The sequence below is a fragment of the Thermobia domestica genome, chromosome 11 (assembly GCF_964235325.1).
Source record: "Thermobia domestica chromosome 11, izTheDome1.hap1.1, whole genome shotgun sequence".
In the NCBI taxonomy this organism is placed as follows: Eukaryota; Metazoa; Arthropoda; class Insecta; order Zygentoma; family Lepismatidae; genus Thermobia; species Thermobia domestica.
Genome location: NC_137464.1, coordinates 69,057,484 through 69,071,431, shown reverse-complemented (window position 1 = coordinate 69,071,431; position 13,948 = coordinate 69,057,484). Strand labels below are relative to the sequence as shown.

Genomic DNA, 13,948 nt, shown 5'->3' with positions numbered 1-13,948 from the left:
ATTGAAACTCATAGACAAAAAAAAAAAAAAAAAAAAAAAGTACTATACACCAAACAACGAATATCAAAACCATCTTTATTCTGTTATAAAATTTTGTTTGCGTCTTGTTCTCCGTTCACATTACTGTGAACTTCAGATATTCCATTAGAATTAACTGTAGATTCAGTTTACAAAATTAAAGCAATGAACTGATATTTTGGGTGTAAAATTAGTTTAACATAGTAGTAGAAGTTCTTTTTTCACAGAAGTTCTTCTTTCTTTATAGTTATATCGTGTTAATCTACTTAAAATAGAAAACAGGTAGAAAGCATTTTAGCTTTCTGCCCTCAAATTGTATGTACAAAATACGTAGCACGATATAAACGTAATTGTTCCGCATGTTCTTAAATAAAATATCTTCTTAGCTTCTGAAACGTTTTACTAGATGGAATTTTAGTTTATGCTAAATCGTAAAAATGATAATTTTGTTCCATGAAATGTAATAATGTTTTCAAAACAATTACTGGTAACAGTATTAAACTATGTACGAAATCATTTTTATCGTCGAGCATTACTGTAATAGCTGTACAAACAAATCGTTGGAAATATAACACCCAATGCATGTACCAATGTGCCCTTTTTCTTTCTTATCAAATGATCAATTATCTTTGATTATGGACCTTTTACATGCAGTAATTAAATGTTCATCCCGTATTATATTGGAAACAGGAAGGTGGGACGTAATGAAATTTTTATTAAACATGAATTTGCAAAAACTTAAAATTTCCCAGGCCAGAAAGCAGTGTAAAAAACTTAGTTTTATTTCCAAGAAAGCTGCTGGTTTTTATTTATTTTTCAAGTTCTTGCATCTCTACTTACGTCTAAGATTTCATAGATCTACATCTATTTTGTGTGAGCTTATGTGACATAAATATACTAAGTGTAATATTTACTGAAGTGGAAAGAAGAAGGTAAAAGACATGTGTCCAAGAACTTCAATAAATTGTGTAAGCAGTTCCTTCTTCCATAATGTTTACTATGTATTGATGATCCATTTCAGCTCGGTTGGTTTGCCCATCCTATTTTCAGCACATCAGGTGATTATCCACCGCTCATGAGAGAAATGGTCGATCAGTTCAGTAAAGAAGAAGGTAGACCTCGTTCAAGGTTGCCTAATTTCACGGCTGAAGAAGTGGAGTACATCAGAGGTATTTAACCTAATCAACCTTGTACTTAAACTATAACTATGAATTAAGAGAAATCAATATTTGTCAAAGATTGAATTAAAAATTTTTCGAAGTGCAAACAAGATTATCTGGTTAGAGAATTCTTACTTTCTAGAAACCAAGGATTGTCTCTATGATCCTATGTGTAAATTACGTTTCTGAGTGTATACATCTTATTGTATATACGAGTATAAACTGTAACTCCCTTTTTGAGGCAATAAACTAAATTTTGCTCCAAAAGTAAAGGAGCAACAAATTACAGTAAAAACCTCACTAATCCGGACTAATTGAGGTGGTGGATACGTTGATCGGTTCAACAAATAACCTAAGAAAACAATAGAAAGTGCCTTAAAACTGTAGCACCAAAACACGTTTATTATGATGTATTTAAAGGATTTACTGGCAAATACACTACATGCATAGCTAAATACATGTAATACTACTGTACTATAGTATATTGTCAACTGTATTATCATTAATACATGTAACGTTGTGTAGTGTATTTGGCAGCACTGGGCAAATACAGTAAAGTATTCTTAACCGTCATGGAGTTATGTGACGAATCTAATTGTTGACTTGTACTCACATTTAAAACCTTTCACTTTTTTTCAATCTTAATTAAGCGAAGTCAGGCCTAGCATGGTTTTTACTGTGTTGTAAAATATTGTAAAGCTACCGGAAATAATGCCTGATAATTAAAACAAGTACAACAATGGATTGAAGAGGTATACAATAATAATTTCTACATTATCATTACTATTATATTAATCGGTTATTTATCAATTAAATACTGGTATATGTGAAAAAAGTCGTGTGTACAATGTTAAGCAGTAGTGCACGTTTAAGTTCTTGAATTCTTTTTCTGATATCAAGAGCTGTCCAGAAAGATAAGCACAATTATCATAAATGAGCACATGAGGGTAGGAGCAACTAAAAGGTGCAAAACCCCCTATAAATTTTTGGCATTACAAAATACCCTATTTTAAACCTCATACTATCACAAAGATTTTTTTTTTATTTCGAATGTCTTTGTTGAAGTAGCTTTATCGATAGGTCTGCACAAGCCAACACATTTTACCCTGTCAATATAGATGAACAAAATTGCCATTGCATGATCATAAAAGTTTACTAAATAAAACTCCATAATTTTTTGATAGACTTAAGTACCAAGGATTTGCTATATATATATTGTTATCTAATTCATAATCGATATTTGTTATAATTTGTTTTGTAGGGGCTGGAGACTTTCTAGGATTGAATCATTACACGACAAACATAGCAGAAGGGGGACAGGATGGAGTTAGTCCCTCATGGCATAGGGATCAGTCCAATATCCAAAGTGTTGATCCTTCATGGCCGTCCTCATCTTCATGGTGGCTGAAGGTTAGCGACATTCTTTTTATACTTTTAGAACACAATATGCTATGTTAGAAGAAAGTAAATTATTTCCTTGCATTCTATTTGCATTTTTGTACATAATTTTATATAATATATATATATATATATATATATATATATATATATATATATATATATATATATATATATATATATATTACGTCTAATCTATCCTACTCTGAAAGGAGTAATTCTGCATAGGAATAACTAGAAATTTATGTGGGACCAGAGTGCATATGTTCGTGGGCTTAGAAAAGGAACTTAACTGTCCCTTCAGATCGAAGAAACTCACGTACGATTTTTTGACAGCGTGGTTTAAGATTTGATCTCCGATATTGGTAGCTGCCTCGCACATGAAGTTGAGCAGAAGTTCGGGTCCTATTTTATGCAGCAGAAAAGTCATATCTTAATGAAATTCAGAGATAATCTTGCATATCCAGACATTTTACTCTCTACTCGGCTTCAAAAAAGTGATTATGAAAAGACATAGAGTTGGTTATCAAAATAGTAAGACATCTATAGTTTGCTACACGTGAGATATGTAAGGTACCCTTTACAGCGTCTCCATTGTTAGTAGTGTGTTAAATGATGGTCTGTAGTGCGTCAGACGGAATACAATGAAGGTATGTATTAAGGAGAACAGACAATAGTGGTACAAAACGAGAGACCTCTCTGAATCTCAAAGAAAGCAGATTGTCGGGGCGCGGTTAGTTGGTACAAATGTCTAAGGTTACCAATGTGTTGAATGTCACAAGGAAAGTTTTCAAGGTGATGACGGCCTACATATCATAGGAAAAGAACATAAGGAGAAGAGTTATAGTTGACAGAAAAGAAACTTACTGACAGAGATAACAGAGCTTGAAGAGGGTTGTCACCAAAGAACATAGAGGGACTGCGGTAATTCAACCAGACATGAAATAGCTCATTGCAACGATCACAATCCAACACGATTTGCATAACCCGAGCACCCACAGTCCAGTTGCAATTTCAAAACCGCTGATCACTGCCAATAGCAGTTTTTACGTGGGAAAAATGGTACCTAGAATATGAAAAGTGGATACCGCATATGACTAAAAAGGCGTAATATGTCTCGGTAACTTTTGTTTCAAGTTATTTCCAACAACAGCCATGCATATATAAGGTTGAATTCCAAAGAGACTTGTTCTAAATTGTCTCGTCCCTACTGTGAAACATATAACAAATCTGTGATGATTTGAGCCATAATTTCTTGGTATTCTGTGAGTCCTATGATTACGCCGCCCGTGATTATGTGGATATTTTAGATAACATATGGTCCAGATGTTGTTTCCCGCCAATGATGCAATTTCTCAAGACGACGATGCGTCAACCCACATTAGGGGAATTACTGATGCAGTTTCATGAACATCGGAAAGAGCTACAACACTTCCCTGGTCTGTATAATCCTAAGACTCTTGCAGTAGTGAATACCTGTGGTCAGTTATGCAGCTCACGCTCCGGAGCAGATTTTTTTTTCCATTCTTGCTAACGGAACTGAGAGCTACACTACATGAGGAACGCCTCCAGAAATCAATCTTGACTTACAGATTGTAATATAAATGATAGAAACACCTGAAGAAAATTGAACTTGAATTATTAATACGAAATGGAACCACCGTTAACCCGCAGAACAACTCTGACTAGTACTGAAATTGAGATTTATAAGGTATGGATGTTTTCCAGATACATATGGTTTTATTCTCTATGAAGTGAAGTTCCACCTACGAGAATGGAGAATATCTGCTCCTGAGTGTGAACTCCTTAACTGACTACAGATGATGAACAACTATGAGGTCTTCAAATTTGTAGTTCACTCCGATGTATATGAAACTACACCGTAGCCTGCCTAGCAGTGTGAATTGAATACTAGACAATTGCTTCGTTGGGTAAAACACCTCGACCATAGGATGCACGTGATCAACGTAAGTCTCGTGGGTATATCACAGGACTTACGGAAAAACAGAAAAATTGCAGCCCAAAGCACCGCAAAGCAATCACCATGTTTCATGGTAGGAAGAAAACAAACCCAGAAAATAAGTTTCGTTATTCATTAAAAATATATGTTCAAAAATCTATTACTATTACTATTATTTTAGTTTCCATATAATGTATCACTAGATAAATGAATTAATGTAGTATTGTAGTAAATGTGGCTACAGATATCACTATAGTGATTACCCAATACAGTTATTTCAAATTTATTATAATGCGTATTAACAGAAGGAAAGTTGCTAATCTAGAATTCGTTAAATACAGATTTCTCTGTAGCTTGAGGAACTCATCCATCAGTTTGGTATCACGTATCTTCACACCTTTATGAGTTCCATCTCAAGCAGTAGTTGATTCATATGTAATCCACACCTATGAGAGAGAAGAAAATTTGTAACATCTGAAATTTAATACTATATTAAAGTGGTTTTTTTTTTTTTTTTTTTTTTTTTTTTTTTTTTTTTTTAAGTTCAGATCAATTTATTGCGTTCCTTCGACTTTATTTGTGAATGAAGTTACTGTCTTTTACGCTAACGTGTCGATGGTCAGCCCCCATTTCCATTAACTTTATGTTGTGGGTCCAAGTAAGTGGCAACGTTGCATTTTCATTTAACATTGGGCGTATAAAGAGTGTACAGTCCAAACAGCTCATCCGATTTTAAAGATTCCTTCACTTTAGATTGAAAACATCATATTTGGAGATGTTATCTTCTCTTACATTTTGTTGTAACTCTGATAATAACAGAGTTATCCTATATTTGGGGACTTTTGAGACACCCTGTATATCTTAATCCTTTCCACTATTATTATTATTATTATTATTATTATTATTATTATTATTATTATTATTATTATTATTATTATTATTTTATGAATTCAGTCTAACTACAGATAGATTTTCTTAATTCGTCGTATTGTAGTCATCTGTCTAAATTCTTTTGCAACTTTATTAAATGTTCCCTTATTGGTAATACTTCACAGCACTGTCAATATACAAAGAGCTAGCGACAACTATGAGGATTATTAGTATGTGTAATAATTCTTATCACCATTGTTTGCAGGTGAAACATTCTAAAAAATTATCTCGGATGAGTTTCTTCAGTATTCTATGTCATATACACGGCATTTGAGTAAAATATGCTGTACTATAATGATAGAATTGTTTGTTTATCTAATATTGATACAAGAGGTCTGATTGTACATGTAGCTAAACCTAGCTTATTATGAAGAGTTTCTCTTTCTTCTGTAGGTTGTTCCATGGGGATTTCGTCAATTATTAGGATGGGTTAAGAATGAATATGATAACGTCCCAGTTCTTATCACTGAAAATGGTTACGCTGACACAGGAGGTCTCAACGATACTGGAAGAGTTGATTATCATAGGGTAAGTCACTGTTGCTTACTAGTTAAAAAAATTTTTAAAAATGCAAGTGCAAAAATATGGATATATGACTAATCATACTAAGCTTCAATACATAAACCATAAGTTAATAATAATGATTGTAAGAATATTGTAAATTTCTTACAACGGTAAAGTAGATTTCTTTCCCTATTTTCCTCCAAATTCCATACCTTTTTTCCGTATTCATTACATATTATGGTAAGTACAACTACAGTTATCCGAACTCCAGTCATCTGGATACACAAATACCCGGATCGATATCACAAATAAAAACCTCACATTTAAAACAAAGAAACTTATCGAAATGCGAACTGTATGTATTAATTCATAAAAATATAATTTCCTTGAAATTCCTGTTGAAACCAAAGTTAAAATTTATATTTTATATTTAATTTATATATAATTATGTTTAATGTTTGAAGAGTTTATTGCATTTTTGAATTGTTTATAGTAAAAGTGACCCTTATTTTTAATATACATTAGGCCTACTTTTTATTATATTGAGTAAAAATTATATTAAACTTTTTATCCCACAATAAAACCCTTTTTTAATTATTTCCTCTATTGTCTGGATACCTGGAGTTTTGCCGTATCTTCTACTGGCTTTTTTCACATCTTGAAGAAATAACACAATCAAAATCGTAAGATAGCATAAAAACAGACACATCTTGAAAGAATCCCGAAGCAAGAATAGAAAATACTTTAAACTAACCTACCAGAAAATAGTGCGAACTTAAGTACAGACGCCTATGAAAAGGTTACGCTATAAGTATTTACGTTAAGTTTTTCATTGCATAAGGAGAGAAAAAATTAGGAATAAAAGGGGAAAAAAAGGCTTAAAATTTTGTATTCTTCTCTATCTGATGAAGTATTTAGCGAAAATACTTGTAGTATACGTTGTGTCTACGTTTTCATGATTTTCTGGCAAGTAATTTAGTCGAAGTTAATGATAAATCACTTAAATTACCTTTTAGAAACTTGTGTAGATTAGAAGCATTGTAACATTTAGAATAACTGTTTAGCTTAGTTCACTGCTGATCATAAAATAGGAGAGAAATACGTTGTAAAGATACAATGTCAAGGAACTACTGAATCTAAGAAATATGGTAATTTATTTACTTATAATGTTGATTACAAATATGGTATTTGAAACTTATAATCTTACAATTTAATTTTGAAATGTGGTTTATTAGAAAATTTCCATATCCGCTAAATATACATTCACTCTGAACGCCACGTATTCTAGCTTTGCAACTTCTGGTATCAAATAAAAGACAAATTCTCACTAAAGCATCTACTATCTAATAAATAAACAAATAAATAAATGTTATTAGATAGTAGATTCCTTGGTCAAAATTTGTGTTTTATGTGATACATTCACTGTATTTTCTATATTGTATCCAGTGGCGTCTAGGCAGAATTATTGGTCCTGAGGAAACAAGTGTGATACACAACCATTTACGGGAATAAAATATAAAATATAAAATATAAAATTTGGCCTACTTGTAAGATGGAATTATTGCAGAGCAAGCTACAATACTAACTCAAGGATACTGAATCACAGACAAATTACAGTGTCTATTTGTAACACAAGAACATTCCACCAAATATAATTTTATAGTTTAGTATAGTCTAGACCAGGGCCGTGCCGTGGAAAATTTTAATCAGCCCCCCGGGGTGAAAGTATACGACGGCGCCCCCATACATATATTCCAAGCAATTTTTCCTATCTTTTTTCCTTTTTTCTATCTAATTTTTCGCCCCCTTACTTCGGAGCCCGGGGCTGTTGCCCCGCCTCCACCACGGCAAGGCCCTGATCTAGACAAGTGGTTCCCAACCTTATTTTGACTGATGACACACTTTACTAGATGACCAGGGCATCGCGACACACTTGTTTGATTTTAAATTAATAATAATATAAATTTTAACACTGTAAGTAACTTGTAACTTTGTATCAAGTAGTGACTCTGAGCATTGTTGCTGCTGCTGAAGGTATTGCTGCTGCTGGTATAGTCTGTCTCAAAATTGATGAAATTATTATTAAATGCTTTTTGATTTTTGAATTTTTAAATTTCGTGACACACCTTATGGGACAACCACAGATCTAGACTACTGTATATTTTTATTTACTTATGGCAAGTCGTTTAACACAAAGATTAGCATGGGGCCAATGGGGTCTATGTGTTAAAGACGGCCGTGACTGTAGGTTTTTTTTTTTTTTTTTTTTTTTAAAGCATAGCGAGCTCCTACCATTTGACTCAACCAGCATTTGTGTGTCTGTCTGTTTATTTCAAGATAGCTCTTGCTAAAATATATCCGACTTTATTCATTCTTGGTATATGCATTCATTCAACTCCGTTGTTTGGAGTTACAACTCATCAAGAATAGGGAGTTACAACAAAAAGGAGGAAGTTACAACCAAAGTCTATCTCGTGTGACAAGTTCATATCCATGTATACGAAACAATTTTCCAGGTATAAACTACGTAAATATGCTTCTTTAGAGCATCACGATTATCTGCAATGGTTGTGATTGAAATTGGGCAAGGATAAATGTTTAAAATGTCGTAAATTCCCCAAACTTCTAAGTTTCCTTATTTAAATAAGGTAGTAAGTAAATAAATAGTAAATAATTTTCCTTGATAACTTTCACCAAAATTATTGGACTTTGGTGAAGTATGACATTAATTTTCATTGACGCATCCCAATCATCCCTTTGCTTAGGGTTAGAGTCTGTTTAGAATAAAATTTCGAATTTATACTCCTCCCTATCGGATGTTCTAAAAATGGAGCCCATGGACCGCAAAGCACAATCCACGATGTTATATATATATATATATATATATATATATATATATATGATCCACGATACTTTTCTTTTCAAATGACCCATAACTTGTCGGTAAAGTCTAAAAAGAATTAAAAGGTGAATTTACCACCCAACCAAACCCCACAAATAAAAATTCTGTTTAATTTCGATGGAATATGGCGTGTATTTTAATCGAATATTCCCAACCATTCGCTCTGCAGAAGCCAAATCAGCAATGAATAAAGGAGTGGGTTGATCCTTTGCCGAGTTTTAAGAAGGTTCCATAACTTTCGTTAAAAAAAAAAAATCGATTTTGACATATATTATGTAAAAATAGGTTTCTATATAACATTTGGAACAATATAAATACATATACGTATATTGGTGGAATATAAAGCATAATTTGGGGGGCTACGCAATCCTCCCCATTTCTTGGTTTAAAATAAACCAAGAACGAGTATTTTTCCCTCCCCCTCCCTCATGGCCATAAAATATATGTTGCACTATAACTTTCATAACAAATATTCGATTTTGACGAAATTAAACATATACTTTATTGAGATTTTCACTCAAACCGTACTGCTTTTTGAAGTTTGTCAAAATTGAAGACTCACTTTACCCCTTCCCCCAAGATTAAAAAAAAAAAACATTTCTTCCTAAGAATAATTTGACATTCGTGGAATATGCCGTATTTTTTCCTGAAAATTCCCAATCGTCTCTAGAAGTCGGAATTAAAATATGTCAATAACAAGGCAATCATACCACCACTTTTTCTTCTCCTGATTTTAAATAAATTATGTTCTGTGAAAATATTGTAAAATCACTTTAACTTTCATAAAGTATACTGTGATTTTGTTTGAGATTAGTGATTTATTTGTATAGTTTAGAGTTAAAATTAGGATCGCTCGTTCCTACAATACACAGCATTATTAATCTATAATATACCAATCAAAGCAGTGCTAAATGTATTGTTTGTTTTTCCTTAAATTTATTGCACGTTTATTTAGTAAGATTTATCAGGATTATAAGCTATTGTAGGAGCAAAAGCCTTTAAAGAGGAAAATATTTATAGTGGCTATCGGAGCTATTTGAACCACTGGAATATTTGGCTCAAATTAAGAAAACTAATTTGCACCGTTTACTGTTTGATTAATGCTATGAATTTATGCTTAGTTTATGTTGTAGCTTGAATAGTAGAAGGATAATTAAAATACTCGTAGTTTCTTCAATAAATGTGTTTCTCCTTTTTCTAAATACCCTAATACATTGTTTTAAATAGAACAAATAAGGTGTCAAATCTCTGTGTCAAATCCTTTCCAGCATGATTGAACTTCAGCCTATTATGGATACTATTATGACGAGTATTCAACCTACGTTTACAAGTAGGAATTCTCTATTCGCTTTATATTGTCCTCCACCATCATATTTACTCAAAGACGTTTTACAGGCTACCATATCTTCTCTGTTTTGTGATCTATACTTGATTGCAAAGAAATGCGTAATTTATCCCTTGCCCACTCTGTATGTAATTGACGTTTTCATATAGTTGTTCACTTTTAATTACAACAATACTAGATAATTAAATTGCATTATAACATATTCAGATAATTATTTCAGATATTAAGGTAATAGAGCATAACATTTAGAAACCTAACTTTGTTAGTATATTGCCCATGGCGAAGCAATATGTACAGCTCATTATTACTACGAATGAATATGCAATTATGCAAGCATCTACTGTTCAAAAGAGCATAAACATTCTTGAAGACAGAATGCATTTTTATTGACAGAATGCATTTTCATGCACTTGTAAATTAATTTTTTAGAATAATCAAATCCTATAGATATATTCAATTATAATCGGCTGTTAATTTCTTACAGAGTTACATCAACGAAATGCTGAAGGCAGTAAAACTTGACGGTTGCAACGTTCAAGGATACGCAGCTTGGAGTCTCATTGACAACTTTGAATGGAATAGTGGTTATACGTTAGTAGAATATGTCATTCCTTACTTCTTTGCTTAATTTTTAAATCATTATTAATGATCGTGTTAAACTATTTTCGTTCTTCATTTGATATTTCTTTCTTTCCCCCTTTTTAAAAACCTAGGGTATTATATTTTTTGTATGGCATAGCATGGGATGAAACACAATCACTCTTGACCAAACTTTGCTGACGAGCTTAGTACGTATATGAAACATTATAATGTGCAGCAGGCGCGCACTCAGACATTTTTGTTGCGGGTGTCCAAACTTTAGAGGATGTCCAGTACTACAAGCCACTACATCTATGTAGTATTGAATGGGTATTATTCTGTACTCGATAAGTAATTGTAAAATACTTCCACCTATATTTTCAGATAAAAATGATAGAACTAGATTGTTTTTATCAGAGAAAGAATATAAATGAAGTGTAAGATCAAATGTGCATGCTACATCAATTATTTCCATATTAAACAAGTATAGTTTTATTTAAAAAGTGTACACATGTATGTAGAGTTAGGAAGTTTTGAGGGGGGGGGGTCCGAACCCGGTGTACTCCTGCCCTCTGGGTGCGCCCCTGGTAGCAGGGCTTTGGTTCCCGAGTTATGAGCCAACAAAATTGGGGTTTGGACGTAGTTAAATTTTCCCCAAAAATTGACAGAATGTAGTTTTATTTTTATGATTACGAAAATATATACCTTAACTAGTAAGGTATCTTATTGAAGAAAAAATGATTCCTCATTGATTTCTTTTATAAATCTTCATTACAAGTACACACTGCATATGCAACATAGCTAATCAACTTACTTATCATCTATTTTATTATGTCTCACATTAACGTTTAACAAATTTGCTCTATGAGTTTTTGTTCTAAATATCAATTATATCATTGATGTATAGACCAGGGCGCAAAATTTCCGGTCTCCAGGTCGCCATTGGCGACTAGAAATTTAGAGCTGGCGATCAGTGTTCAGTAGGAATAATTTCTGCATAAACTCACAGGGAAGCGCAATTTATGTTTCGCACGGAAATAATTATCACTGAGTGAGAGAAAACACGGAATGTGAAGTCTTCACAACGGACATGGAAAGTCAAGTCTTCACAACGTTGTAATTCGCTCCTCCTTTTCCACCGTCATTAACGTTGAATCAGACACTGAAAAAGATTTACACTGAAAACTTCATTACGAGATTTTCAAACTTGCTTCCAACTGTCACATTTTAGTGCAGTTTTACCTGTGAGTATTTCTTCACGTGAGAGAGGCTTCAGCAGTCTCAACAAAGTTAAGACTGATTACAGAAATTCACTGACTGAATTAAGACTGACACATTGGGTGATTTGCTGACAATTTCCATCAATGGCCTTTCACTTACGGGATTTGATCCGAAAAATGGAATCGAAGCTGGCACTTCAGTGCAGAGACATAGCGTTACACAAAACGTGAAATCTTAACGCAAGATATTTTTTAACATGTATACGAATTGTCTAATTCAAAATTGATTATTCTGAATCTAATTGCCTCGTTTTGAAATTTTATGCCCCGATGTAATCTCTTTCTTTGTCAAACCAAAGGGCGTAGGGGTGGGGTGGGGGCTCTCATAATTTGTACGTGAGAGATACTGACGACGATCATTTTTGGATTGGCGAGTGCGTCTGACTTTTGCTGAGTACGGGTTAAAACGGATTGTATACGTAAGATATAACGTAGCAGTCTATTTTTTCACACAATTATACGCTCCAAATGTTTTTTTTCTTTCTTTTAAGTAGTACAAATAAGCATTAACTCAGTAGCTTATGTTTTTGTTCATTACTAGCAACATGAATACATACGACAACTTAACTTTGGATTTTCTTTGAAACAGCATTTCTTTTCTTTTTCAGACAAAAATTTGGACTGTATGCTGTGGACTTTGATGACCCTGCCAGACCACGCACTGCTAAGGAATCATCTCGTGTATATAGTCAAATTATCCAAAACCATGGATTTCCAGAACCTACCAATTAAAAGAATTGAATACTAACACCATATAAGGACTTAAATATTTTGTATGATATTTACAAAATAAAGCATAACTTAACAAAGAAGAGATTATAGTAATTTATAAGGTGCTCTCAATTTGTACAGAAAAAATATAGAAAGCTTTATTTAATGTATCGCAATATATGGTTTAATTTATTTGAAAAAGTATGAAATTTTAGCTTTATTATTAAGTATGCATACATTGAAACATACTGCAGAATACTATACTTAATGAATGACCCATGACTACAGTAGTAATTGCATGACCTGACCGCACTCTTAATAATCCAATTTTGGGGCCACATGGACCATAGTGAATGAATCAGGGATGCTTTGGCCCGGGATTGCGTCACCTATTGAAATTTTGCTTATGCTTATTCAGGGGCCGCACGCCGGCGCGAATGAGTCAGAGATACCTTGGCCCTGCTACGACGTCATTGAATTGTGAGTTTTGGATCAGATGGTATGATGATTCTTTAAATTTACTAAAAATATGGTCTTGATGATTCATTACGTTATGAAATAGTACAGGTTTATGAATGCTTTTTTTATTTTCGTTCCCTTTTATGACATAAAATTTGGAGATTGTTATCTTTGATGAGATGGACTAACATGGGTGCAAATAAAATCTTTAGTTTTACGTCCCACGCTTATGCCGGCTAGGCTAAAAGAGACGGTGACGATGAGAAATGAATGAAAGTCTGGAAAAAATGTAGCATAATGTTGCCCATCACAAAACTATTTTCGCGGTGTTTGAACCAGGGACCACATACAGCAGAGGTGAACGCTCTACCACTGAGCCACCGCACCTCTACTGGTATGAATGAATTAGAGGTAGTTGGTTCGAGCTAATATGTTCGTTTGACGTTACTGAACTGGGATTTTTAGCTTGGAGCTTATGATGGCTTGTTTCGTTCCCTTTTATGGGTATAAAATTACCAAAACAAGGTTTGATATCTTTCTTGATGATCTATTACATTATGAATTAGTAGACCCCAGTAATAGTATAAATTAGTATTAATATTAATATGAAACTCGAAAGCTTTGGAGTTCCTTTGTGGCTAACCGGTTAGCGTATGCGCCTTTAACGTGGGAGACCAGAGTTCGATTCCCGGAAGGAGCTCA

The 13,948-nt window shown here is 33.3% G+C and overlaps 1 protein-coding gene across 1 annotated transcript in view; it reads left to right on the top strand.

Annotated features, from left to right (window-relative positions):
* The window catches only part of LOC145664153 (myrosinase 1-like), a 34,413-nt gene extending 21,536 nt beyond the window's left edge, over positions 1-12,877 (top strand). The window contains exons 7-11 of the mRNA XM_081730554.1: positions 1,040-1,187; positions 2,440-2,588; positions 5,860-5,994; positions 10,702-10,808; positions 12,685-12,877. Of these exons, the coding sequence (XP_081586680.1) occupies positions 1,040-1,187; positions 2,440-2,588; positions 5,860-5,994; positions 10,702-10,808; positions 12,685-12,808 (663 nt within the window). The 3' untranslated portion in view covers positions 12,809-12,877. The remainder of the gene's footprint in view (positions 1-1,039; positions 1,188-2,439; positions 2,589-5,859; positions 5,995-10,701; positions 10,809-12,684) is intronic.
* Positions 12,878-13,948: the final 1,071 nt, after the last annotated feature.